Genomic DNA, 23,504 nt, shown 5'->3' on the forward strand with positions numbered 1-23,504 from the left:
TCATTTCCCAGAGGCAGTCCTCTAATACAGCTTGATCTTTCATTTTATTTGTAATTCGTTCTTGTGTCAGGATGCAATCATTCGCCAGGCTCTGTGTGTCATGTTAAGTCATTTAATAATGATTAAGAACATAAAAATGTTTGGCCTGTGGGGCAATTCTCGAAAGAGATACCAATTTGTTATTGTTTTCCCCCTTTTCCTTTGGTGTGGACCATCTTTTTCCCACCTCCTCACATTAAAATAATAATGGAAGAAGGAAAATGTGTCCTTTAGTTTAGCATATGATGATGCCATAGAATGGCACAGAGTGCTGCTTACACACTTATTTCAGAGCTAACTAGGTCTACACTTACAACCTGCTGTGCAATGTATAAAAGCTTCTAAATGATCTTTAAAAGAATTACTACATTTAGGAGTTACCAGCATAAAATTATTATCTTTTTTCTAATGCATGGGAGTATGTTTTTTGAAAAAGCAGGCTGTGTGTACTTGTTTTTCTTGCCTTTCTGAGGGAACAGTGAAGTCTCAAAGAGCTTGTGCCTAGATTAAAATAGTATTTGCAGAGTCAGCTATGGATTTGGGTATGCTTGTTCATACCTTCTGCTGTATATTTTGTCCAGGTTAAGAATAATAAGAACAACATGTTTGTTATGTTGAACATATTTATGCAGAGACCTCGACAGATTGCACAGAGACCTTGACAAATTAGAGAAATGGGCAATCACCAACTGTATGAAGTTTAACAAGGGCAAGTGCTGGATTCTGCACCCTGCACACAGGGATGGCGCAGCCCTGGCTGTGGGTACAAACTGGGGAAGGAGAGGCTGGAGAGGAGCACTGTGGAAAGGGACCTGAAGGTCCTGGCCAGTGGCAAGGTAGATATGAGTCAGCAGTGCCCTGGCGACCAGGAGGGCCAACTGTGTCTGGTTTGGATCAAGCTGTGCTCTGTGCAGAGTCACAGCCAGATGGCCACCCCCAGCCTCCTTCCCTCTCCCCTGCCCCATGCATGGCAAAATGAGACAGGCAGCCAGAGGCTGTGGGGACATCTGTAACAGAGCTCTGTTTGCTCTGTCAAAGGCTCTGCTGAGGATGTTCCAAGCCAAGGCAGGCATGGGGCTGTGTTGTGAGAGGAGGGTGCACCTCTTTGAAGAGTTATGTGTGGGTCAAATGCAGATCAGGTTATGGAAATTATGAGGGTATATACTTGGATACAGTTCTGGCTGGAAGGAGACGAAATAAGATGGATAAAAGGGGTTGTTGCAGATTGCTGGGCTATTCATGAAGGGGCACAGAATGATACATGCTGAAAATTTGACCTGGGCTTTCTAGGGCACAGTAGAGGTGTGTGATATGAAGAAGTGCAGATACAGCTGGTCATTACATGTGGAGAGGACTGTGGCAACAGTTCTTCATTCCTGAGAATGGAAGTATCAACAGGTATTTTAGGAATGGAGCATAGGGCAGAAGGGCACAGCTTATCACCAAGAAAAGATTGACCAAACAGATGGGAAAATATAGTTCTAGCATGTGAGAGAGGGAGCTTAGACTGAGACAGCTGAAAAAACTCCTTCCTCCAAAAATCTGGCCTAGCCATACTGCAAAGATTTTGTCATCTTATGAATTGCTGCAATTTATACAACATTGTTTTAATGTCAACCAAAAATACTGGTGGCTTACCTCAAACAGACCACAAGCTGTAGGAAGTCAGGTATGGATTGACAGACAGCTTAGAGGTCCATGCAGCTGGAGCAGATCAATGAAACAGTAAGAATAAAAAACTACATCAGCAGTCTCAATCTAAGCCATTCCCATTTGTCAATCCACTTTCTTTGGCTGTCAGAATTATTTGTGTTTTCAGAGGAAAAATTTCTCTGTCTTTATCCTGGAGTGCATTGGGTCTTTCTGCTGTCTGTTCATATCTGCTCCATCACAGTACTCCAGCCCCAAGGCCCCTTTTCTCTCCCCTTCCTTCCTGTTCTCTGTCATTGCAAGGAAGAGGCAAGCTCAAATTCAATCTGAGTGTGATCACTGTGTTTTAGAGGGAAGGAAAGGAGTGTTTAGGATTGGCATACAGGAGCTGTGACAGATGAAGTGTTGACTTAATTAACTGTCACCTTCTAATAAGACTCCACAGAGCACAAAGAAATTATTGTGGTCTGAGGTTTTCCTCTCTATGTCATAGAATTGTAGAATGGTTTGGGTTGGAAGGAACCTTTAAAGGTCACCTAGTCCTACCTCCCACAATGGGAAAGGACATCTTCAACTGGAATAAGTTGTTCAAAGCTCTGTCCAGCCGGACCTTGAATGCTTCCAGGGCTGGGAATATCTGCAACACCTCTGGGCAGCCAGAGGTACATTTTTTGGTGATGTTGAATTTTATCTTTTTTACTGAAAAACTTGGAGGTGCTGGACATTCTCTGTGACCTTAGAATGAGCATAGACAAAAAGATTGTAATTTTCTCTATCACTGATCCCCAACATGACTGAATTTTGATGGAACTCTTTTGGAAAAGCCAGCCTGTGAGAGACACCTGTGACAAAAGCTTTCAGCACAGAGGATTATGCTTAGGGAAAGGGACTGGTAACTGTAAATGAGATCTGTGGACTTGCTCAAAAAAAAGTTTATTTGAGGAACAGTATTGGGTTAATTTCTTGTGCAGATGCTCCTCAGCTGTCCTGGGAATTACTTGGCTATCAAGACTCTGATCCCACTACCACAGCCTTGTTCCATGATATCCCTGTTAGCAGGCCTGAGATCCCAGATTTGACTGAGTTTTGAGGTTTGACTAAGCCTATAAGATACATTTCACATTTCAAGACTTTCTTCTATAACCACAAGAAATATACATAAGCAGGGGAAGTTAATGAACATATGCAGTCTCCTGATTTCAGCAGCTGGAGCTTTTAAGAAATGTACTAAAAATCACAAGCTCTGGTAGGAACATATATGTCCTATCTATATGTATGCTCTAATGTTTGTCAGAGTTGCTCATAACAGTTTTAAACAAATTGCTTTTAGTCAGATACATTACATTTTAGTCAGATACTGGTCTTGGCTCAGAGGGAAATCTTCAGAAAGTGAGCAAAATCAGTTCAGCAATGGAAAATGCTTTTATATTGAAATATTTGCATAATTCAAGACCAGCTGAAGCTACAAACTTTAAACTTGGCTTGTTTTATAGCTTTAATAGAGGAAAGAAAAACAATCCAAATTTAAAGAAAATCACTTCAGCATTTTTCAAGTTATGAATGATGAAATCTGGCATGTTCAGGGGTGAACATACAATTTTCCATTCTTTTTTTCCCCCTGATGTTTGCAGGACCACCTCTATTTAAGGGCATGTTTGTAATAACCTCATTTGCTAGACTATGGTAGTGAAAAATAGATTTTTCTAAGGATTCGAGCATTAAAGCCAGGTTGGGCTTACTAGCCACTTAAATCTTCATTTTTTGGGACATATTACTTGAGATATTTCAGGAAATCTATTAGCAGTCTGGGCAAATGTGGTAAAAAGAGAGAAGTTCATCTTAAAACTTCATTAGTGCACCTACCACATAGTGCATGCAGAAACAGTTCTGTAGATTTTTGTGTTATCATTGTTGTTTGATCTAGTCCATAAATTAAAGTCAGTGCAGTGTAGCCAAGTTCATATGTCACAATAAAATTGCAATGTTACCAAATTTAGAAGCCTGCCTACCAAGCTCTTGCTGTTGATGAAATAGTAGGCATTTGCCTCTATGTGTTATCTGAAACAGAAAACTGAGCTGAATGGGTGTTGGTGTCACTCACTACAGCTGTTCTTGTGGTAATATATACAGATATGCTCAGAAATTTAAATTTTCTGTGTTTGAGCAGAACTAAAATCTGATCTTAATTAAAATGACAAATGATAGTATGTTTTGTGAATTATGAAACTCCTCTTACTTTGTAAATATACGTTAGATCTTAAGTATTTTAGGAGGTTTTTAAAAACCCTTCCTTTAAGAAGGTTTATCACATTCTGGACACTGAATGAGAGATTTTAAGAGCCATTCTTAGATCCCAGTAGCATGGTGGAGTATGCTTTTTGAGGGGAATAAAGAGGGCTGATGTTCACGCATGTAGCTCGCTCTAAACAGAGGTCAGTAGGTTTTCTTTGTCAGGTTGTGCTGCAATCCCAGACCAACATGTTACCCTGTAAGCCTGCCTGTATAACAGAGAAGTATTTGATACTATTGACACTGCTGACATTTTATGGTGGGTCTGTTTGCAGCTCCTCTTCTGTTAAGTTCTGAGTATAATGTGTTCTTCTCTAAGAAGCAAGAAAAGATTTTATTTTTTTTCCCTTGCTTACAGCTCTCCTGCTTGGCCTTCCAGACAGGAAAACCTTGACTTGCCCTTTTTTTATCAACTAGGCTTCCTATGCATTTATACACACCAGAGTAGTACCTTGGACCCAGGGAAACAGCAGCTGAGTTTTATTACCATGTGCTCTCTTTTTCACACAATTACACACTTTCACTCTTCCCTATACATTTATATTCACAAATAGAAAGGATAATTTCAAAAACAAAAGTGGATTTAGAAAAAGAAAGGACATTTTAGTCCCCTAATGGCTTAACAAGTGAGCCAGAAAGCCCAAAATAATCAGTTTTTTTGTGTCTTATGAAACCAAAAAATCTAAATTAATAATTAGCATTTGTTGGTAGGGATTAATGAATAGCAAAGCTGGTAATACCTTTTTGTAACTGAGACCATTCATGCTTTTTTGCTGTGTGAGAGTGGAAGAGCATTTTATTGGAGAGGTGAAACACATTATTAAAACCTAAATTCCTGGATACAGGTATCTTGACTGGACTTAAAAGTGTACCAAGTGTTGCACCTCAAAGAATGTGTATGCACATATGTAAATAGGCACATGTGTGTGTTTCAGTAATTTCATATTGATTTAAGAAAAGGATTCTTCTCTGGTCTACTGTGTCAATACACCAATTCAGCCCAGAAATTGAGACTAAGATGGGAAATCCCTTATTCATGTATAATCACCAGGAGTAAGGAATATCAAACCTAGCTCCATTTTCAGGTGCTACAATGAGTTTACATTCTACAATTCTGAGGAAAAAATAGGCTGTGGAAAAATGCATGTTTGTTAAATGACAATAAATATGGGCCCCTACTCCATTCCTTAGAACTAGCCTATATTTATTCTTCCAAGGAAGAATTTCTGTACTTGTTTCTCAGATACTGATACATAGATTTAGGAATTCAATTTTTATACTGTAATTTTAAAAAGGATTCTTGGAGACATAACTATTAATAGCTAAATCCACTGCTTAGTTAGTAGAAATTATATGATATTGGAGTGGCAATACAGAATGAAAGAGTAGAAACAAGACTGAGGCAGATCAAAGATTTATCTCTAACATGATGTTTGCAAGTATACAACAGTGGGAACTTGGGAAAGAGGATAAAACCAGAGCAAATCTGGAGTAATAGTTCCATGTTACACTCCAGCAAAATGTTGCTTGGGGATTTGTGAACTAGAGATGTTGTCTTTGTGCTGAATAGGCCAGAATAGGATTTTATTATACATGTTTTGTGATAAGGAGTGTCACAGAGACTGTTATGTAAAGAAATACATCCTGCTTGGCCAGTCCATAACCATTTCATGTACAGTGTCTTTTTACTTTTGATTTTGAAGAAGTCTGCTTACCTCCCCTGGACTAGTCTTTTTTCCAGACTCTTTTTGTATTCTGTTTACTTGTTCTGTGTTTGATCCATAATTCTGACACTCTGAGCCACCCTTCACTGCACCTTTTTGCAGGTCTGCTTAGTCTTTGTGAGTGGGGGGCCAGAATGTTCGACTTGCAGGCTCCTGAGGAATTTAGAAAGTGGCTTAATTTTGTTGTTTTCTTTGTTTTGTATTCCTCTCTTAATAGTTCCTAACAGCTTCTTGCTTTTCTGGCTGCCACTTATGATTGATCTGACATTTTCATAGAATTATCTGTTATGACTTCAAATTTTCTTTATGGTGTGGTAATTTCTGGTTTAGAGCCCATCATTGTGTATTTAAAGCTAGATCATTTTTTAAATGGGCACCTTTTTTGCATTGATTGACAAAGAATTCTATAGCCCTTTAATCTTGGACACTTTTATATTCTTCACTCTCGGCTTTTGTTTTTACTATCCCAAATTAATTTAAATATCTCATAAGAAGACAGGCCTTTATTGCTTGACTCTGGAGAGCAAAATTGAAGGAATTTACAGTAACATACTGATTTAGGGGCCATTGAATCCCAAATAAGCATTCTCTTTCTGGAAAGAAAGTACCTCTAAACTGCAGTGTTTTTTCTTTTTTTTGAGGCATTAAACATGGTGCTTTGTTTTGAATTTCCGTCTAGCAGCAAAGACTCAAGTTCCAAAGTTGGAATAGAAGTAACTTCAGCATTGGCTGATAATGCTGTAGAATGATGTCTGCAAAGCAAAAAGCAAAGAATACAGGGACAGAGCCACATAAAGAAAACAAACTCTATTTTCTCTTGTGCTGAAAACCACCAATTTTATTATAGAACTCAACTGGAAAGGATGGTGAAACAGCAGAATCAGTAATTGTGAAGCACTGGAAGTGGAACAGCCTTCCAAGTGTAATTTGTGCTTTTCACATATACATGTAATTGATGCAACTTTGTGAAGGTTATCCCTGTTTTCTGAAAATAACACCTACGTACCCACCTACCTACCTACCTGCCCACCCATCTCCCTGTACACCAAACAGGGAATTCTGGTGACTTTTGGTGTTTCAGTGACTGTCCCTACATTTACAATGTTATGTCAGTCTAAATATATCTTTCTGAGTTTTTGAAAAAACTGAAGAAAATCCAAATCTATAGTATTCTGCTTCATAGAAAATAATAATCCTAGGCACTTTTAATTAAATGTATGCTTTAAGTTTAAAGTTCACCACTGTCCTTTTCTGTGCAGTCATTCGATGTTCCTGCAATATTCAGTGTTGGACACTTGCCATTTCTCCTTAAGAACATGTGCTTTAATGAGTTGAAATCTGAAACCTGCGCTTTAAAGGTTTACAGTGCTTAGACTTCTCACCTCCCAACATTTTAGGGTTGAATCATACTAACAGGATGTCTGGTTTATGAAATTATTCCAATAGTATTTTTTTACCAATAATTTTTGAGAAATAGATTTTCTCAGTATCCTAATTTGGTGTGATTATTTTTTTCATTGTAAGAAATTAAATGTATGGCTTGTTCAGCAGGTTTCATAATAGATCAATAATTTGTTGGCTTAAGTTGTTTTTTTCCTGTGGAGATGTGGGAAGATCAATGTCTGTAATGCCCTAGGTCAGGATCAATAGTTTTAATAAAACTTCATTTTTTTGTTGTTTTGGGGTTGTTGGTTTTTTTGTTTTGCCTTTGTACCTTTTTATACCTTTGTATGGTTTGCTTTTATTAAGGAGGTTTTCCTTTAGTTTGAGACCATTAATGGTTTTCAGATAACGTCACACTGCCCAAGGTCAAGGCCAGTTTGAACTAAAAACTCTACTTATCAATCTTTAAATATATTGGATGGGCTTACATCTTTTAGAAGACATAAGAGTTAGAATCACTGCTTTCCAGGGACCAAAGTTAAAGCAAAACAAAATCTCAACCTTTTGGGAGGATGACACATTCAGGCCTTTTTTGTGTTTCCTTAAATAAATAACAGATCTTATTTATGTATCTCATACTGGCATTAACAACATGGGTAACTACTGTGGCCATGACTGCTCTTCAGTTAAAGATACTAAACGCTCCATATGGACCTTTATAATGGTATATTGCTCATTCCACAAAACCACTTGGAAATAAGATATAGCATCTCTTGTTTATTCCTGAAATTCTGGGTAGGAAGAGGCAAATTATCAAAGTCTATGTTATCAGCTGGAGTGCTTGAGAGAATGTGATGTTGCTGTCTCTGAGGCTCAAGCCTGTGTCTTCTGAAATCAATGGACAGATCTCATTAACTTCATTGGCTATTGATTATGGTCATGGAGAACTTAAAACATTCATGAATATTAATGGGTTATACTGATTCATGTGTGTTGTACCTTGTCTGGAATCTGTGTTTCAATTTTTGTAGTTTACCTAGAGGTTATAGGGAAAGCAAACTTCACATAAGCTGAAAGATTTGATAACACATTTCACCTGGAGGTTTTTGTGTGGTAGAAGTGAGGGCCACAAAGAACTGCACCCTCTGACCACTGACACCTAGGCACCTAGATTATCTCCTGTAGGAGTTATTTTTTCCATTATTTTGGCAGTGTTAGCCTGTTTTTTACTTGGCAGCAGTTCACTTCATAACAAATCACCACAGAGGAGTTTGAACAGCAGAATCTGTACTCAGAAGGTGTCCTACAGACTCTGGTAGCCCATCATCTTTAATTTAGAGATTTTATTTCCCATCTTGTGATTACAGTTGAATGAACATTGTAGAAAAGTTTAAATTGTAGCTATCTGTGTCATGCTTTTGCCATAAATGATGGAACTTACGTTTTCAAGCCTCTAATCTTCACTTGCTCAAATAGTCTCTACAGAATAATTGCACAGAATGGAAGGCGAGTAAAATGTGGGTATGTATGGTGTCCCTGGATGAAAATTAACTGTAGGAACTGACCCTTTGATTAGAAGTTTCTCTTCTGTAGCATCCAATTTCAGACAGTGAAAGTTGTGGGAAGTAGATGGCCAAATGGAAGACAAATCCTTAGCTCCAGGAGGGACAGAGCAGAGATCCTTGATAGTGGAAAAAGCAGACAAAGGGGATTTGAATGGGTCCTGCTTTGCCTGACTTTGGGGACTTGGAATTTATTTTGCGCAAGATGACAAAATGTCTAGAATGAACTTTGAGGGCATGTGGAAGGCTAATTGGAGTGCTTTGAAATGGTTAATTGTTTGTCTAAAGGTAGAATTGTGAGATTTTATGATCTGTTTGGCTCAGTGATTTCCACAGTAGGTTTTAGAGATAATGCAAAGTGGAAATTATTTAAATGCCATATGTGAAACATAGGCTGTGCTTGTCAGTGTGATACCAATGACTTGGCCTTGACATACCTGAGCATATTATAGACTGTGAAGTGGCAGTTAGGATATAAACCTCTGGATGCCAAAAATAATGTTTATGTAGTTATGTAGTTGATCCCATGTGAATGAAAGTAGGCTCTGTCTTATTTTCACCCTAACTGTTTTCTTTGTTATGAATAATAAAGACAGTAAAGTAAGCAGACCTGGCATAGAGTATATACAGACAGCAGATTTTGTGAATAGGGTAAACATGGACTGGTTTTATATTGTTATGTTTTGACTATACCTACTGAATGATGTAACACTAATGTTTGTTCAAAAAGAATGCACAGAGTAGTCTGACAGCAGATTTAAAGTTTGGGAGGCTGCATACACTGATTTTGTTTGCTGTAGTTCACTACCCTGTGCCCCCCACTGCCTTCCTAATCCGTCCTGATTCTTCTGCCTGCCCCAGGGATTTGCAGTCAAAACTAAATCAGAGAGGAGTCTATGGAACCAAATATTTATGTCCCTTGTAACGTGACACTGTGATACTGTACTGTGAACCTGAAAAGATGCCAGGCCATGCGTTGTGTCTAATAGCAGTTGATCAAAAATGGAACTGCGGAACTGTACTCCAAATTGTTGGCTGTATAAATTTGATAATAAGTACATTTCTTGATAGAATAGAAGAGTGCAGCAAAGTGTGCATGCCCTCCCTTCCCTCCGCACCTGTCCAAGTGCAGAATGCTGTTTGTACAGTACATTGTCCTCGCTGACAAGTGAATAAGAATTTTTAGGAGCAGTTGGCTATCAAGTGATGGCAAATTTAAAGGTTATGCAAATTGTGCCAGTACAGCCCAGCTTGTTTCAGACCTCTTTTCTCTATTATCATATCAATTGAGTCAGCTCATAGTAGACAAAGCAAGGTTATGGGAACCACCTAGAGCATCATGCACCATTAAACATCAATGCAGCACACATGAACATCTGCAACAACGATCTTATTAACAGAGGGTAGAACGGAAGGCAATAAACAGCTTTCTCAGTCACCTAATTGTAAAAAATTTAATAACGTAATACTTGCATTATTTATCAACAGCAATTTGGTCAAAAATTACAATTGCAGTGGATTAGATTACAATACCTATTGTCTGCTGTAAATTGGTGCAAAAATATGAAAATCCTTTTGTGAGCAATAAAACACTTTAGTTAGTAGAATGCTAAAAATGCAATTGCTTTCAATTTCTGGCACATCATGAAATATAAGTATCTGCCTTTTGCACTGACATTTTTATACTTGGCTAAAACTAAATATTATAAAAGAGCCTAAGAATTGTTTTTGATTTCCTGCTTGTCTAGATAGCTTGAACATTTCAAAAATCAGGGTACAGTTGTTTTGTTATGAAAAGTAACATACAGAAACCATAAAATGGTCATGCGTGTGTGCAGTCAAAACAGACGTTTGGAAAGATAAAGTAAAGCATATTAGATGTCTGTGCTGGCTATGTGTTGTGTGTTTGCTTCTGGAGGAGACACTGCACTGCTTTAGAAAATGAGAATATGTGAAGCTGTGCTCTCAAACAGCTGAGGGAAATGTATGCAAAAATTAAAGTATGTTAGAAGTTGATAAAAAAGAGAAAGGAGGTTTGGCTCTCTAAGGCCAAGCCAAACTCTAGGAATAGGTTAGGCTTGAAGCTCACCCTTTGCTGGAGTCAGATGCATGGGTGGGGAGGGACAGCCCCTTCTCCATGGAGGGGGGCACTGCTGGACTCCCTGGGAACCAGAGACTGCTCGGAAAGCTCCGAGCTGCAGGAGGAGAGCACCACTCTTCCACTTTTATCCTGAATGTGCAAATGCACAGGTAGTTAAGAATTAAAGCAGAAAGGAAATAAGAGACTGGCTGAATAAATCAATACAGGCTCAAAAGTTGAGTTTGACAAGTGCATTCAGCAGAGAATCCTGCTCCAAACATTAGTCTGCTTCCAAGCAGCTTTGTTCCTTCCTGGCACCGTCTGCTCCCGACTGTTGCCACTGAGTAGCAGCAACAAGATCAGATTTGTATTTATGTGGAAGAAGAATGAAGCCTTCTCAGTTTGTGTTAGTGTAAAAATCCAGATTGTGCCAGGATCACTGGCTACAATTAGCCTCCTGGTCAGCAGTAGACACCTCAGTCATTGCTTTAATCAACAAGAATCAACAGGTGATGGCGAAGGATGTGGGGAAAGAGGAAAAATGATTAGACAAAGATGAGTACAAGCTTGGTAGAAGGATGAATTAGGCAAATTGAGAGTTTCAGGCATTATATTTGTTACCACAGAGAAAGTTTTTCTTTAAAAATGTTAACATCTTTCCTTTTAAATCTGGTTTTATTTCCTCTAGGAAAAGATGGCCGAAAAAAGCAGTGAAATGGTCTAAATAGCCATTAAGTGTATGTTTCCTGCTGAAATGCTTCTGAAAGTAACAAATAACAAATATTTTCCATTTCCATTTTTTTCTGCATTTTTTGAGTTGCATTTCAAATCATCTCACTCTGTAGGCCAACTAGAGTTTTTTCCTGCATATCTCTGCAGTTTTTAAAGCAGTATCTTCTTCTTGCCTTTTTTCATAACTTTTTATAACTTAATTGTATCAGCAGACTGTCCATATTTTTCTTATACACATCTATTTACTTGCTCACCAACCTTGCTTTTCAGTTTGGAAACTCTTCAGAGCAGGATTCTTTTACTTCTAAAACGTATCTTGGTGGTCATCTTGACAATATAAGAATAATACATATTACAGAGATCGTGAGTCGAATTCACCTGTAGGCACCAACTGAAGGTTGAATAATCTTAAAATGTTTTATTGCTTCTAAAAAGATAAGTGTGTAATTTTGGGTATTATTTTGGAATCACTTAAATTTGAATTATTTCACAAATTAATACTTAAAGGAAAAGTAACCAGGAGTGACAAGTGGTGATAGGAGTCTGACAATGTTCTGCAAAGAGAGAGGCTGGACAATTCTGATTTTTCTCCTAGGTTACTTATTTTGCTTTTGTCAAGCAGCCTGACTTTAAAGCATTGGGATTTACATTAAATGACAGTGCATACCCTGTAAAGCCTGGGTTACCTTTGTGAGTGCACATATGTGGGTGAACTGCAATGCTTTAAAGGCCTTCATACACAAACATATGATCCAAGAGCTCTTGCCAGAAAATATTTATCAAAGCTGATATTACAGTAACTGTGTGGAAATCAATTCAATCCACTGTGTAGTCAATAACTGTAAAAATTCAGGAGTGCATAATTTACATCAAAATGTGTGTGATGTTATTTTTAAAAGGTGATAGATTTACCATCCTGTTTATGTCAATGGTTAAACTGGTAACATGATACTACAAAGATCATGGTTTGGGGTATTTAATTATCTAAGAAATTATCTGCAACTAATGTAGGGGAAAAATAAGCTCCTTTATTTTGGGCCAGATTTTTATCTTAGGCTGATATAACCCTTTAAAGAATTCCATTAAAAACAGCAGAATTTCTCTGTTTCAACTGGCATTTTAAGAGTAGGATATTTTCTCATTGACCTTAGAACAAATTTTGGCCTCCATTGCAGTGACATCTTCTAAACAGATTTAAAACCTGCTAAAGTCTGATAAAATTCATTTAGTAAACATGTTTTATTCTTCAAAAACAAACAAGTACTCGTGGGAGATCTTAATTAAAGGAAACATGGAGCTTACAAATACAGAATGAGAAGAAAAAAAATTGTAAAATTCTAGAGCTGAGCTCTGAGATAAAAGGGTGAAAAATTGAAATTTCTACATGTGATCTGAATTTTTAACAGCACTGCTGTAGAATTTCTGTGGTATAGCTATCTCAACAATGTTCAGCTAGTAGCAATTTTTTTTTCAAGGAGAAGCAGATATATACATTAACTTATTTTTAGTAATATATCTAGGGAAGGCTGTCTCTCTCATTCCAATGGACTGATTTTATTTATGAAACTAAATATAAATTCTCCCAGAAGAAAAATCTCCTTCAGAGCTGCTCTGTAGTGACCTAATGCTCACTCCTTCTCTTTTCAGTCTTACTGATGCTCAAGTGAAATGGAAGTGCCTTGGGCCCATTTCTGCCTCCACTGACAACCCATGCTTCTCAGATTATCGTGTAGCATAAAAAAAGCTGTCATGTAACATGGCATTTATTTAAATGATGTGATTTCTGTGTTCACCACTCTGAAACTGAGGTATAGCTAAGAAAGCTTGCAAGTTTTGACAGGTGTGTTTATCCCGCTAGGGCAATATGCTTAATGTATGAAAAATGTGAGGCAGAATAGAGTTTTTGTCCTACTCAAAATCAAATTATAATATGTTTTTCTCTCTCTTATTTAGTTTGGTTTTGTTTTGGTTTTAGCCAATGCCCTGATAAGCTTTTGAGTAGGAATTGCATTGACATGGTTTTTAGGTTGGTACATGTCAGAAGATTCTCCCATAGGACAGTGTTTTGGTGGCCTAGCTGTGCAGTGGTTTAAAATACATCTGTAGAATACCACAAAGTGAAGTAGAAGCATACATGTTTCCTGTTGGTGTGTTGGTCAGTGAATGCACACATGGTCTGGTTTCTGAGCTGAGATGTTTCATTTTTGCACAGTCCTCATAGCCACACTTCAGAAGGCTGAAGAGTGTGTGTGAGCAAAACATGAGTCCCTGTAACCCAGACACACTTTTGGGATGTGTTCCTTACACTGGACATTGACATTCCAGCTCTCATCATCTGTGTGTGTTCACGAGTCTTGGCTACCTATTTACAAATGGAAATCGATTTATTTGTATTTCGAATTCCTATACACAGCTCAAAAAATAATGATGGAGGAGCATGGCTTGGTATTTTATATGTGAGGATCAACTAAGATGTACAGTGCCCAAAGCAATGCATGTAGGATTTACAGTGCAGGGAGAGATACTTATATTTGTTAATAACCAAGGCCAGATGTGACTTTTTGTCACCCTGTGCTCACTGGTGTGGCTCAGCTCACTGTGGTAGAGCCTGCTCTTCATAAGAGACCAGGATCATACAATTTATGGGCTTTATTTATTGTAACCCATCTCTCCTGTCTTCAGGAGAGAAGACAGGACTGATTTTGATCTGAGCTCGTTGTAGTACCTCCAGACAGTCATTGTGTTGTAGCAAAGAAAGAAATACCTGCAGAACCTTTTGTTGATTTTGGTGCCTGTGACTTCACACCCCTTGCCTTTCCTGAGTCCTCAAGCCCTTTGTGAGCCCAGACAGAAGGCAGAGGAGAGGCTGGAGCTCTGAGCAGTACCTTATGTCTCCAGCAGCCATGCTGAGCTAGAGCAGTGCAGCCCTGGCAGTTCAGTGGGCGCAGTTTCAGCTGCCTTGGAAATCAGTGCCTGCTGGGCAAATGGCAATACTCCTGTGTGCTCAAAAGGCTTTTTCAACAGAGTTCATTGCCATTCTAAACCTTAAACATTGTGACACATGCCAGAAAAATTCTGCAGCTTGTTCTTTAGGGCAGTTTTTCCACATATATATATATATATATATACACACATTTTTTTTTTAATGTTTTATTAGCAACAAACTGAAGCAGAACTAGTATTTTCTGTTGACCTCTTTCTTCCCCATCTTTTAAACAAAGTGTTATGTTTACTTGTGCTAAAAATGATTTAATATGAGAAATAAGGCAGAGATTCATCTGGCAGTGAGATATAGAAAATAATGACATTTAAGTGTGCCCCACACCAAATTTTGCCCATAGATGTTCATGAGCCATTAGTCAATGCTATTACATTTCTTACAATTGTTGTAACTATATACAGAGTTCTGAGTCCAATCTTGTGCTGATATAAATCAAGACTTATTTCAAAGGAGTGATGTTGAATTAACAGGATTGCAGACAGAATTGGGGGTAGGTTCAGAGGATACACACTGTGTGCAAAAATAGTGTTTAATTTTACATCATTGCTAATGTTGATGTGTATGAGTGTACAAGTTGACTCAGATGAACCTTCTTTCCCCTATTAACTCTAATCCTATGAATCACACTTCACTGAGAGGCTACAAATACGGCTTCTGAATCAAAATGCTCTTGACCAGATAATGGTACAATTTGTATGTCTGAGGAGAGCTATAAGGGGAAGAAGACAAGTCTCATTTAACTCCTAGGACAGAGGAAAATGGGGTCTGCACACTGTCATTTCCCCTAAGGGTATCTATGGGACTATGACTAGAGCCACAGGAGATTTGAAGTCTTTGGCATCATATTCTTTTTCTGTTTCTACTGAAAATGAACTAGCTGTCTCTGAGGGACAGCACTTTGCGTCCTGATCAACACTTTTGCTTAGCAAACTGCAAAGAGAATTTTAGCTCCATTGCTAAAGAGACCCATTTAATATGGAAATCAATTAATATTTGTATTACTTGTATCATGCCACAGAAATACTAAAGCATTATAAATGACAACTGCTCTGTAACTTGTTTAGGGTCATTTGTTTATTATAGCAATAAAGAATAAACAACTTCTGCATTACTAGTTATAAAGATTTCTTGGGTACATATAGGATTCAGTAGAATACATCATCATTTGTTGTGTACCTTTAAAATACTGGATAGAAAGATCCCAAAGCATGTGGCTGACTTGAATCTTGCTTGTCATGCTGTAACTCCATTGAATGGCACAAAGAGATTCCCTCCTTTTCTGACAAGCCTATATAGCTACAGCACCAGGCCCACAGTGCACAGACCTAGCTGGTGGAGGGAGCACGTGTTGATGTGCAAAGCAAGGCCAGCTCAACACACACCCACAAAGTGCCAGAGCACCAGAGTGGCCGTCCAGAACTGGCTCCTGGAAGTCCCAGCCTGCAAATGCAGATCTCCTTCTGTTTGCTTAGAAGGGACAGGCTGCATCAGCTGTGCTGGGTTTGGAGCACATCATCACTGCAAGTGTGAGGGATTCCTAGCTGGGGTTCAGCCCTCCCCAACATGGCCTTCAGCTTTGGCCAGGGCAGTGTTGATGGGGTGGGGGAGCTGCAGTGTCTCTTTGATGGACATTAGCAAGCGTGGTGTCATTGTGTGAAGGACAGCACAGCATTATTTTACTATCAAACAAAACAGGGGAAAGTATTGCTGTACTGAGGGTTTTTGAAGATGTATTGATGTGCTGAAGAAGATACAGAGATTTAGAGCCTGTATCATTTTGGGGTTTACCTTCTGGAGACAGGTGAGAGCTAAAAATCATCCTAAGCAATGTGGTCTGGTTTCAAATACTTTTCCCATTACTTCTTACCTTACAGCTGCCCAGAGACATTTATAGGTTTTGAGTTCAGGTTTCTATGTTCTCCTAAGTTCTTCCTGTCTCTTTTTTTTTTCTTTTCTTTTTATCTCTCTTTTTTTTATTTGGCCCCTGATCTAAAGAAAGTAAGAGACGATGGAGGTGGGGAGGAGACGGGACAGAATTCTGTTTCACAGTTGTTCCTTTATTTTACAAGTTAAAGCTCACAAAAGACACATGAATGTGACTCCATCTTGTAAGCATCTGTACTACCACTACCAATCCATGGATCAAAAGATTATTTGAGGAAATAGCTAGACCTTTTTTGTATGTATTTTAGGTCTACCTTCTTCCTTTCATTTTATTTTAAAACAAAATTGAGGACACTGCAACATGTTGCCCATAAGAGTTCTGTTACAGGTAATTAAATGTAAGTTTACACATTTAATCTACTTTTAAGAGCAAGAGAGACTGGTAAATGACCCAGTTAAGGAAAGTACTCAGCCTAATTGGATGTAACGATTGCTTGCTGGTGTTTATTACTGTACTAAGAGTAGACATGTAGTCTGTGATTCTAATTTGGTTTAGAGACAGACCTGTAGTATTTGCACTTATCATCAGAGTTCAATTGTTCCTGCTAACATTGTGAAATAGGCTTGTATTGATTTGGGAGCTTAAGAGTATTAGAATGGAAGGAGCACTGGGTTTCTTCAGTACTATTGCTGTCCAGTTATTATCTCTCTAGACTGTTTTGCCTGCAATAATATGTTAAACTGGATATGCTGGCATATATTTTTGACTAGGAAATTAAATAGAGATTTCACCTCTTTATATATGTAATGTGAGAGATCAACAAGAACTAAATTAACCAATGAACTCTATCCTTCTGATTTACCTGTGAACTTACCTTGTCTTCAGCCTGTGAAGTCACATTAATGTCTGGGCTTGATTATTTCTATGTCATTTTGAAAGAGCTGAGTTCCTGACAAATGTAAAGTCACTGAAAGTTGAATCAAAGCCCCAAAATTTTAGATTTCATTAATGCTTATTTTCTAAAATTTCCCTAATTATAGACACCTTGTTGCAATTTGTACTCACAATTTTGGGCTTCCAGGAAATTATATCCAAGTGGAATATGTTGTATCATAGAAGACATTTGTTACATAAAAATAGAACACTGGATTTTATGCCCACAGCAGCAGCACTTGGACTTCAAAACACTTATGTAATTATTCTTTATTTCATAAGCTCTCAGAATGATGAATGAAATCAGAACTGACTTTGAAAAGCAAGGCCACTGAAGACCGGTGCACTTAGCCAAGGTGTCTCAGTGTCCGCTATGATGGATTTGAGAGTTTTATAACACAATGGATCAAAAATGAAGTTAAAGCAATATTAAATTGACAAAAAATAAAAAAGGATACTCAGAATGGAGACTTCTGCTTCATCATAATTCATCTTGTTGTGTTTCGTTGTTACAAAACACAGATCAGTAAGAGAAATTAGCTCCTTTGGTGCTATTACACAGACATAGCAATGTAATTTAATGGCAGCTTTAATTCTAACTTACTTGGTTTATTGTAAAGGAAAGGAATAAAAACCCCGAACTTTGGTATTCTTTTGTTGATCTTACAGCATATATTATTGTCAGCTGTAGTTTAGTTGATTCTACTATGCTAGAATCAACCAAAGATAAGGTTAAAGAAAGCTAATTTGTCTATTGGATATGTGCAGATGGTAATATTTTGTAATTCAGTATGTGCTCCAAAGCCATGCTGGCTCCTTCTTAAACTTCGGTACTTCAAAAGATGAGATTATTGCTCTGCTTGAAAATATATAGTAAATTGCAGAAAGAAAATGTATTACCCAGGCAGACATGGAAAACTGTGACCAGAAAAAAAAAAAAATTAAAAATTGACTTTCCTAATATATTTGGGGTTTTAGACTAATTCAGTTACTTATCATTATATCTACTACAGAAAGAATAAAATAGGAGCTCCTAGTGCAATACTTACCTGCACATACTAGAGGGAGCTGAGGGAGGGAGTCAAGACAGAGGAAAAGAAAGGCAAAAGATGATGATGAGAACTTTCATTTGTGCTAGTTTGCTTGAATAGAATCTTATTTGATGCTATACCCCATTTACAGCTTTCAAAATACAGTGTGCATTATTCACTCTGTGTGCCCAAACACAGACATTTGTATGCATATGCAGTTGTCTGCTGTGCATTTAACATGGAACATCTGTGTGTGCCCATGCACACTTGGGAAGGAGCAGGTTAGTTCATTACAATGTGTCTTCAACAGACTTAGCACATTGTTCATTGTTTTAGTATTATCTAGAGCAAATCAATATACCTTCTTGTGAAATGGATGAATACACTCTGCTTGTCTGGCAGAGTTTAATGTAAGACCTCTCCTTCATGATTTCCAATTCAAATGAATGCTGTTAAAATTACTAAAAAACATTGCTCTTGAAGACTTATCTTAAGAGCACAACACAGCATTGAAGCACATTTCTAAATAGCTTTCTTAACAGAGTAGAGAGTAGGATGCCCTGAAAACTGACTGAAACCTGTTCTTTAATTGGAATATTCATCTTATGTTTTTCATTACCCTTTTTCCTTTGCCTCTCATGGATGGTTGTTGCTAATGCTCCCCTCCCCTCCTGGTGGGCCAGCCAACAGTTCCCTCTGGAGGCAGCATCATTATATCTGCCTGGTTCACTTAGTAGCAGATGGTGAAGAGCAGTAGAGCTGATACACTGCATTTCACAGAAACCAGGATCCTTCTGGTACCTCTGCAGCATACACAGACTTGCCTGATTTGAGACTGTGAATTCTTTATGTGCCTTCCAAACTAGGTTTCCTTGTTTGCTACTGTGTATGTCAGTGTAAGAGTGATTTTTATGATCTGCTCTGTTGCTGGACAGTGAAGAAACTACTCATCTCCAGGTTTCAGCTACTGGCAGCTCTGTTTTCCATTTTATTTCTATTTTTACCAAAAATTAAAAGAAAACAGCTCTGCTGGTTTTTCTTTTCACTGGTTGACAGGCTTTTCTTCCCCCTCCCCTTTTTGTAATTCCTGCTGTCTGCCAAAGGACAATCTGTTTGCTCTGAGACAGTTTAATGCATACTGACTACCAGAGGCAGAACTTCCATTGGCTCTGTTACAGGGGTAATTTACACTTTAACAAGGTATTGTGACAAGGTGGTAATTATATTTTTATCACGTCATTATGACATTACCACCTGGAAAGCCATAGCTGATTAATTAGTGGCATATATTAAATTTATAACCCTGGAACTCTAAAGTTATCATACCTAAGTGGTGTAATTATGCTGAACTGTGGTGTGGCAGTGAATTGGAGGTGAAGATGCTGAGTATCCACCTATTGCAATACATTTAATGAGTGCCAGTAGAGGGCAGGGAGCTGAAGGAAATAGTTGGGGTTTTTAAAATAAATACTAAGGAAGGGAGTGAAATCATTGAAATCTTGAAACCAAATCTAGTCAGATGGCAAGTTCCAAGGCTTCTTACATATATGGATTTTTTTAAAGGTATAATTTGAAAGCACTTTGATTTACACTTGTTTTTGCTTTTTATTTCACAGCTTTATTTCAGTTAATTCACATCTATTTTGGTTTTAACAATGCAGCAGTTTCTGTTGATCTTTTGGAGGCTTGTACTTGGACATTCTGGAGGCTACCTCACCTTCCTGCAACTAGTAGAAAGCACTGGTTTTGGCAGGATGAGTTTTTCTTAGTTTTGTGAATATGCCCAGGTGTTTTATGTTGTCCCTTCTGATTTACTTTTTTTTCTTTTACTCTTTTCCTTTCTCTTTTTCTCTTTTCCTTAATATTAGGAGGCAGAGGAAATAAATGAGGCTGGAAGTAAATAATGAAAATGCCCACAACTTACGGCTTTTTTGAATGTATTCCCATATTCCTATGAAGTAAATACAGACAGAATTATAAACCAAATCTATTTTTAACCAAATTATCATGCTAAAGGTCATAGTTTTGAATTGTTTTGATTTTCCCTGTTTGTTGTGCATTTCAAAGTCAGATTGCCAAGTAACTCATGTTTTATTCTTCCCTTTCTCTACAGAAAATGAAGTGACTACTTTCCCTGTGTTGGTGAGTGATCAGAGTGAAATTGTGGATACCAATGGAGCTGGAGATGCATTTGTTGGAGGTATTTCTTACTTCTTTCTGTTGTTTGGAGATTATCTTATTATTCTCTCTATAGAAAATTTACTGTTTTTTCATTCAGTTGTCCTTCAGAACAAGCTTCATTCTTTTACAGCTTTTCTCTGCATCCTGAAGTTATATGATTTAATTAAGTTCTGACTTCCAAAGGGAGAGTGTGTTCTATTACTTCAAAAATAGTATGCCTTTATGCTGTACTCTGGTCGTTTTCATGAGATTAATTGTATCTGTCAGACTGTTGCATAAACAAGCTGCATCAAGTACTATATAGTGTACAGAAATCCCTCCTGGCTTAAATGTTAACACATTGTTGTTCTTTAAAACAGGTTGTAGTGAATATTAAACAGTATGTTAATAAGTGAGCATAATGTCTCTGATCATGTAAATTTTGGTAGAACATCTGCTTCCGATACAATTATTTGGACATCAGAAAAGAACGCAAAGGGTTAATTTGTTAAAACAAACCCTGAAAATATCTGGCATTGCTTAATATCCATTTGCAAACTTATTATTTTTTTTGGCTCAAGCTCTAAGGAAAAAAGAGGATGTTATGTCTGTGCCTGTTTAAAAAATTATTCTATATAAGCCAAAACTCAATCTAATCCAAGATTTCTGTCATTCATTGTAACCTTCATCCATGTAGTTCTGTGATGCACTATTGCATCCTGAGGGCTCTAATATCCAGTTTGTAGTAGCTGTAAGGAGCTCCATTAGTCACTAATTTACTGGAAATATTACAAAAGAGACTTTATAAATAGAATTGCAGGGCTCAGTCTTGTAGCTACGAAGGGGATAGCAAGCAGTGTGTTACCAAATTAAAGCTTCAGAATTGTGTCCCACTTCTACAAAATATTCAACATAAGCTTAATCTTAAGCACGTGAGTAATTCCTTCCTTACTTAATACAGCATTTAAACCAAAGATAAATGTTCAGTATATACTTAAAACTGTCGGAGAATGGGAATGTTTTTACTCATTACTTCAGTGCTTTCATGAATCAAAAAGGACAGAAATAGAAGGAAACACATTAGGTCATATTATTCATACACCTTTTAGGGCATGTTTGTCACTGTCTATTATTCCTAAATCACAAAGAAGACTAAATTTGAACCAGTAGGTAACAGTGACTACAACATAAATAAGATCATCTTCAAGTGCTTGTCCTTGTATGCATTTGCTCTGTTTATCAGCTGTGCCAGATAGCTGCTGTTCTTGTGGGGGGGGAAGAGAGAATAGGTCTTGCCTATTTTGTTTTCATGTGTCTGCCATGTTTATCTCAGGTTGTATTTATTTTCTGTTCTTCAGTTTTAGGCCTCTTGAAATCAGGACTTTTGTTTTAATAATCCTAATTTTGTTCTTTCCTATGTTAGCTGCAGGAAGAATATTGCAACTAAATCAGGGCTTTAAGAACTGTTTTATAATATAATAGATCAAATTTAAAAATTGAACTCTCAAAAGTCTTCCTCTTTCAATTACATCCTTTTCCCTGGTACAGCCATAGCTGCTGGTTTTCTCTAGAAGGGCTAAAACATTTACTTTAATCAGAATATCCTGAATGGAAAGACTGATATAAACCAGTTCAGTCTCTATTCCAAACTACTGCCTTCCACCAGCAGTGTAAGGAGTTGGGGCACATCCTGTCAGGCTGGTCTTGGATCAGTTGTGAGATTTCTTTCTCAAAGGGGAAAAATGATGTGGACAATGCTCAGCTGTGGAAGAGAGGGATGAAGGGACATATTCTAAAAGATTAACTCTCCCTTATCATTCTAAGTGTTAAAATACAGCAAGATCATGTATATTTGGGATAATCTTAGCAAAAGTCCTGTATCACAGCTTATGGATGTAGATTATCTTCAGTTGCCCCACAAACATCTGAGGCATCAGATGCTTTTTCATTGGGGCACAAGTGAAATGCAGTCCAGTGCATTGTACAGTTCTCCCTCACTATCAGGGAAAGGACCACAGCTGATTTTCCCTCTAGAATGGAAATCAGCTCAGCCATGGCAAATCTGTCTGAGCTGTCCTTGCAGTGAGACACTTACCTGAGCATGGGTGTGTGAGCTCAGCCTCCTGTTGCACCATGCTTCTCTCTCCTGTGACTCAAAGCAACATGAGCTTTAGGATATCCATCCAGAGTTCTTCCATTGGCTTCTGGGATATCTCAGTTCTCCTCTGGCACTCCATAAATAATAAATTGATCATTTATTCTCCTCAGAATATAGATTTTCCTGAGTTTAGTCCAGATGGGAGAATTGGGACTCATAATAGTCTTGCTACACAGCTGATTCTAGTCTTATATGTACTGTGGTCTCCTTCTTCAAGGGGTCACTTAATTTTTCTTCCCATATGTAGGAAATAGGATACTGGACTGGATAGGCTTTGATTTGGTCTGTGTTTCATTTGAGGGAAATGTCTGTATTTTATCTGTGGCACAATTGTTGTGTGTTTTCAAAATGTGTATTTGGAACACATTTGGAGAAGTTCTTGAATGTCTTCTTAGCAGCAAGCCTTGTGCAGTAGTGTAGGTAATACTGCCCAACATGCAAATCTTCTGGCATTGGGTCTAGCACTGAGCCAGCTGCAGTGTTACTGTCCTGACAGAATTTTTACAACAGGAAAGTTATATTCTCTTCAGTGCTTTTCTGCTTCTTTCTTTGAATGAGGTTTTAATCAGTTGTTACTACCTAGGCAAAAGTACATTTAATGTTTTGATTTCGATGTCCTTGTAGTAAAATGTTTCAAAATTAATACCTTAACTAAAAAATTCACTCAGTGTGACAATATCTCCTCCTGGAAACCTAGTTCTTTTATTGAAACAACAGAGAACAAGCCTCCCGTGGCAAAGTTTCCCATACTTCTCTGGAGCCAGTGTATTAACACAACTGAACAGTGGTTTTTCTGGAGCAGGTGTCTTGGCTGAGAGGGGAATGTGGGATATAATGAGAACTAACCCCATCACACAAGATTTATTTTGAATTAGGA

The 23,504-nt window shown here is 37.8% G+C and overlaps 1 protein-coding gene across 2 annotated transcripts in view; it reads left to right on the forward strand.

Annotated features, from left to right (window-relative positions):
* Positions 1-23,504, forward strand: part of ADK (adenosine kinase) — a 268,546-nt gene that overhangs the window by 229,836 nt on the left and 15,206 nt on the right. For both annotated transcript variants that reach the window (XM_066554332.1, XM_066554333.1), the window contains exon 10: positions 20,423-20,509. In XM_066554332.1, coding sequence (XP_066410429.1) covers positions 20,423-20,509 — 87 coding nt within the window. The remainder of the gene's footprint in view (positions 1-20,422; positions 20,510-23,504) is intronic.

The sequence above is a fragment of the Molothrus aeneus genome, chromosome 8 (assembly GCF_037042795.1).
Source record: "Molothrus aeneus isolate 106 chromosome 8, BPBGC_Maene_1.0, whole genome shotgun sequence".
Classification (NCBI taxonomy): Eukaryota; Metazoa; Chordata; class Aves; order Passeriformes; family Icteridae; genus Molothrus; species Molothrus aeneus.